The sequence below is a fragment of the Octopus bimaculoides genome, chromosome 5 (assembly GCF_001194135.2).
Source record: "Octopus bimaculoides isolate UCB-OBI-ISO-001 chromosome 5, ASM119413v2, whole genome shotgun sequence".
NCBI lineage: Eukaryota > Metazoa > Mollusca > Cephalopoda > Octopoda > Octopodidae > Octopus > Octopus bimaculoides.
In genome coordinates, this window is record NC_068985.1 from 9,174,686 (window position 1) to 9,180,352 (window position 5,667).

Consider the following 5,667-nt stretch of genomic DNA (forward strand, 5'->3'; position numbering starts at 1 on the left):
TTGAACCGGAAACGTCTTTTGAAGCAGACGTTTTTGTACATTGGAAGTGGCGTTTTGTATCTTTGTATTGCCCTAAGTATTTATTTCGTGTGGCCAGTAAAGAATACATTGTTGTTGTTGTTGCTGTTGTTGTTGTTGTTGTTGTTGTTGCTGACGTCGTCGTCGTCGTCGTCGTCGTCGTCGTCGTCGTCGTAGTCGTTGTTGTTGTTAAGGCCGTGAGCTGGCGGAATCGTTAACACACCAGGCAAAACGCTTATCAACATTGCCTCCGACTTTAATCCTTTCGGGATCGATAAAATAAGTGCTAGTTGAGGACTGGAGTCGGTGTAATTGACTTACCGCCGCCCCCTGAATTTGCTGGCCTTGTGCCAAATTTGAAATTGTTCTCGTTGTTGTTGCAACAATCTTGCCTGTGATTTTATTAGGTTCTTTGATGGGTTCTAGGAGAAAGTTCTGTATCAGGGCGTATGCTTTATTGACAGAACGACCCTCCCAAACATGTAAATATATGTAAATATGTATGCATGAATGTCTGCATATATAAACTTATGTTATTTCCTTGTTTTTGTAGGACACCAATTGCGACCAATGTGAGCAGTGACACTGAGAGACGATGGGCCAGCACTCCTACAGACATCAAAGAGGTTTACGGCGAGGAATACTTCAAAGAATTCATGACAGTTATCACCTCACAGATGCAGCGGGCACGTGAAAATGTGGAGGAGGTTGTCGACTTGATGGTACATGCTGTCACCTCTTCAAATCCGAAAATTCGTTATGTACCATACTGGGTTACCAACGTCCGCTCGACGATTCTTATGTATCTGCCCAGTGTTCTTCGGGACAAGTTATTTAGATCGTATTCTGTGCGATGTGAACCGAAGTGCATGCACAAAGAGTAAGCATAAAGCCACATATAGACAGCACCATCATCTCCATTTGTGTTCTCATTTTGTGCCATTAACTCTTAGAACGTACATAACTACAATGCTGCCAATGAATGCGACCAATAACACCAACAGCGAAAGCAGCAGTAGCGAGGTGATCACAGTGTTTCTTCAACCGACAGATGCATCATCACATATGATATCATCAACAACTACGAAGGTAGGCTTAAAAGTTCATAGGCTGACCCCGATGCAATGGTCGAACTTGACCAAATGGGTTTTATTTTTCGACATAGTCTCCCCTGCGGTTCATACACTTCTTCCATCGGTATCGCAGCGCTTGAATTCCCGTAGTAGTGGTATGGAAACTCTCGTCCTGACCCTCAAAAAAGTCCTCAACAGCAGATATGACTTCATCATCGGTCCGATACTGCTTCCCAGCCAAGTGTTTTTTCATGTTGGGGAACAGAAAATAGTTAGATGGTACCAAATCAGAAGAATATGGAGAATGATCAAAGCTACAGTCGTGCACAGCAGCCATTGCAGCCACAGACGTGTGTGCAGGCGTATTGCCCTGGTCAAGCAGGACCCCGCTTTCGTCAGCTTTCCAGGCCGTTTTTACTTGATTGCCTTTCGCAGCTGCCTCGGCAAGCTGGCAATAGTATGGCCTTTCTGAAGGTAATCAATGAACGCAATGCTCTTTGCATCCCAGAAGATGGAGGCCATCAATTTCCCTTCCAATGACACCACTTTGGCCTTCTTTGGTGAGGGAGAAGACGGGTGTTTCCACTGCATGGACTGCCTTTTGGTCTCTGGCTCAAAGTGGTGAACCCAACATTCATCTTGGGTGAGGAAACGTTCAAGAAAACCGCCTGGATTTGCTTCAAAAAGTGTCAAGTTCGCCTGCGACATGACCAGCCTGGTGTGCTTTTGATCAGGCGTCAAAAGTCGTAGCACCCATCGAGCAGAACCCTTCGACATGCCAAGTTCGTTATGCAGAATGTTCTCAACTCGTTCACGAGAGATGCCTACAGCATTAGCTATCTGATTAGCATTTAAACGTCTGCTATCTATCGCCATGTGGTGAACACGGTCGATGTTTTCTTGGGTGGTGGCTGTGGCAAGGACGTTCTGACCTTGGGCCGTCTTCAAGACTCTCGCTACCCGTCTTAAATTCAGCTGCTCACTTCTGCAATGTTGATAAAGCTGGAGCATCATCCCCTAATGTAGCAACCTAGAGCCGTGACTGCTCCGCCAGGTCCGACCCGCAAATCTGCGGGTCGAACCCCGTCACGGTACCGACCGCGGCTCGGATCGCGACCGAAACGACGGCCTTTCGATCGCACCAGCGGTTCGCCGGCGGGAGACCGCCGCCGATGCGTCTGCAGCCTCTTTGCTCGCTCCTAATCGCTCGCTCGCTTTCTTGTGGGCTAAGCCCTTTTTCTGCAGATATTTGATAACACCACGGTGCCAAATTTCATCCCTTTTCACGAAATGACTCTAGTACCACTTTTCCAAGTCCTCAATTCTGTATCCTGTGTGGGTTTATCTGGAAAGAAAAATATGCAGTTAGCATCGGTGAAAGTTAAATTTAGTACATGCCAAGTTTAATTACTGTATAATAACTCTTTCTTAGTCAGCCTATGAACTTTTCAGCCCACCCTCGTATACTTATATTGATAAAACAACACGATCAAGGGTTTAGTCTGTCGCTCGTTATTTACTAAAGTGGAACAAGGTAATTATAGTGAGACCCATTAGTGACCACCACAACCACAAATAACATGAACATCATCACAAACAAATATACTAAATGGAGAAACAGCTTCTAAATGAACGAAAATTAGCAGAAAAATTGGACTCAAACGCTAAATAACCAACTAACAATTAAACAAATAATTAACAATACCGAAGGAACAAAACTGCTGTGAACATAAATATTAATTAAAAGCAATACACTATCAACAAAACAATCATCAGCATCATCTTCATCGTCATCGCCGTCGTTGTCGTCATCATCATCATCGTCATCATCATCATCATCGTCATGAATAATGAGGACCATTGCATCATCATCAGTAACATCCGTCACGAAAAATTATATTTTTATCATCAGTGTAATCAACATGAAGCTCATTATCATCATCATTATCTTCATCATCAACAGCAACAGCAACAACAACAATAACACCAGCAGCAGCATAGCTATCGACATAAGCAACTTCATCATCACTATCATCATCATCGGATCAATGTGGATGGTGTTTTGTCATAATCGTGGGATCATGAGTGCGGGAAAGAATTTTGCTTAGAGGGTGCAAACCCAGTTTTTTTCACAAGGATGTTCAAAGTGTTTTCATTGTCCCCTACACCCGAAAGATTTTCAGGGTGTGTTCTCGCAACCCTTGCGCCGCCTGTTCCTGAACCTATGTGTAGGTTCCACAAATACGCTTCAACACAGAGCGATTATTTGCCCCGTGGGACACACCCGCAACATACATTCACGCTAGTGTTTAGGGCCCATATATGTAAACACGTGCAGATATACTCGTGTTTATATCTGTTTGCGCTTGCTTGTGTGTGTGTGTGTGTGTGTGTGTCTTTTACTTGGCTTGGTCATTGGACTGCAGCCATGATGGGGCCTCTTCCTGAATGGTTTTTAGTGGAACTTATCAAACTCAGCACTTAATTTTAAAGTCTAGTTCTTGTATCGTTTCTCATGCCAAACCGCTAAGTTACAGGAGCACAAAGACATATACACACACATATATACATATATCTGTACATAGACAGTCTTCAACTCAGCTTCCCAGTTTCTGTCTACGAAATTCCCTGACCAGACATTGGTCCGCTTAGGGCTGAAGTTGATGATACACAATGAAGATAACCTCGCATTAAAATTGTATCCGAAACTTCTTGACCGCAAAGCGAGTTTGTTTATCAAACAGCCATGCCTGCACCTATAAATATGATAACTTGCATCGGCCGGAAGTTGAACGCGGATCGACAGCTTAGAATGCAACCATAGTAACCGCTGCACCACCACCGTGCCATATATCACAGTAGGTAGATTTTCCAAATCGGAATATGGTGGGGCTTGTGTGGAAAAATAAAATTTCCTCAAAAAGGTGCTCAGTCTAATGGCGAAGCTGGAATTAGAGGTATCGGTGGTGCGTCGATTGGGAAATATTTTGCGAGCTTAGACACGGTCTTTATGGGAAAAATTCTGGCATTGACTTGGATGCTGAGTCAGTTGTCTATATTATAAACACATACGCACAAACATAGATTATTTACACATACGAGTGTATATGTGCGTTTGTATATGGATATATGTACGTATGTATGTATGTATATCTTCTTGTTACTCTTTCATTCTTCTACTTGTTTCGGTCATTTGACTTCGACCATACTGGAGCACCGCCTTTGGTCGAGCAAATCGACCCCGGGACTTATTTTTTTGTGAGCCTCGTACTTTTTCAAACGGTTTCCTTTTTGCCGAAATGCTAGGTTACGGGGACGTCAACACACCAGCATCGGTTGCCGAGCGATGTTGAGGGGACAAATACAAACACACAAACATATACACAAGCATGCATACATACATACATACATCCATACGTATATATATATATATATACATATATATATATATATATATATATATATATATATATACTAGAGTATGCACATAAATGTGAAACAAGTTGGAAAAAAGAGTACTCAAAAACCAGACGAACGGGAACGTGTATTTGAGTACTCTTCTTTCCACCTTCTTTCACATTTATGTGCTTACTCCGGTTTAACCCGCTCCTGTTTTAGAAAAGTTCGAGCGATTCTATACAAGTAGGAAGAAGATATATATATATATATCTACACACTACATATGTATGTAGGGATAAATACCTATATATACATTTATATATGCACGCATGCATAGGCACGCACACAAACATATATATGTAATATATGTATGTACACACCCATAAATATATATGTATGTACATATATGCATAAATACATATACTACGAATAGTTAGTCCCTGTTATTCATAAGATCAATTTTTCCTCAATATCTGTTGTTAAAAGACGCAGTAAGCTTACAAGAACAAATCTTATGAAAGACGAATATCATCGGATTAATCCTCACGTTTAACTGCCTAACTAATCACTTTTCCTACAGGTGTTATTCGCACTGTGGGACTAAATACATGATGTCTGACATATCGTATAGTTCATATTTGCTCGTCACTGCGTTGTGTTTTAAAATTGTCATTACACATATACACAAACGCACGCACAAACATGCACACATGATGCTTATACATATGCACGTTTATTTATGTATATATGCATACATGTATGTGAGCATGTGTGTAAAGAAAAGTACATAATGTCTTATATATAGATGTATATACATATATGTATTAGAAAAAACAATAAGGTACTCAGATATCTGGATGGTTGTACATTTACAGATTTTTATTAATATGTCACATGTTTTTATAAATTAGCGCTTGCATCTATTCTTGTAGAGTCTCCAGATTTAATTTTTCTTCAGAAGTTTTGTCTCGTTTTTTAAATATCATAAAAAGAGACAAATTCTCTGAAGAAAAATTAAATCTGGAGAATCTACAAGAATAGATGCAAGAGCTAATATCTGAGTACCTTATTATTTTTTTCTAATACATAATTCCAGTACATCACCTCCAAACCTTCTAATATATATATATATATATATATATATATATATATATATATATATATATATATATATATA

The 5,667-nt window shown here is 40.6% G+C and overlaps 1 protein-coding gene across 1 annotated transcript in view; it reads left to right on the forward strand.

The window, feature by feature from the left end:
• The window catches only part of LOC106883757 (D-beta-hydroxybutyrate dehydrogenase, mitochondrial), a 98,557-nt gene extending 93,434 nt beyond the window's left edge, over positions 1-5,123 (forward strand). Inside the window, exon 6 of the mRNA XM_052968135.1 lies at positions 572-5,123. Within this exon, the coding sequence (XP_052824095.1) occupies positions 572-902 (331 nt within the window). The 3' untranslated portion in view covers positions 903-5,123. The remainder of the gene's footprint in view (positions 1-571) is intronic.
• The last annotated feature ends 544 nt before the right edge of the window (positions 5,124-5,667 follow it).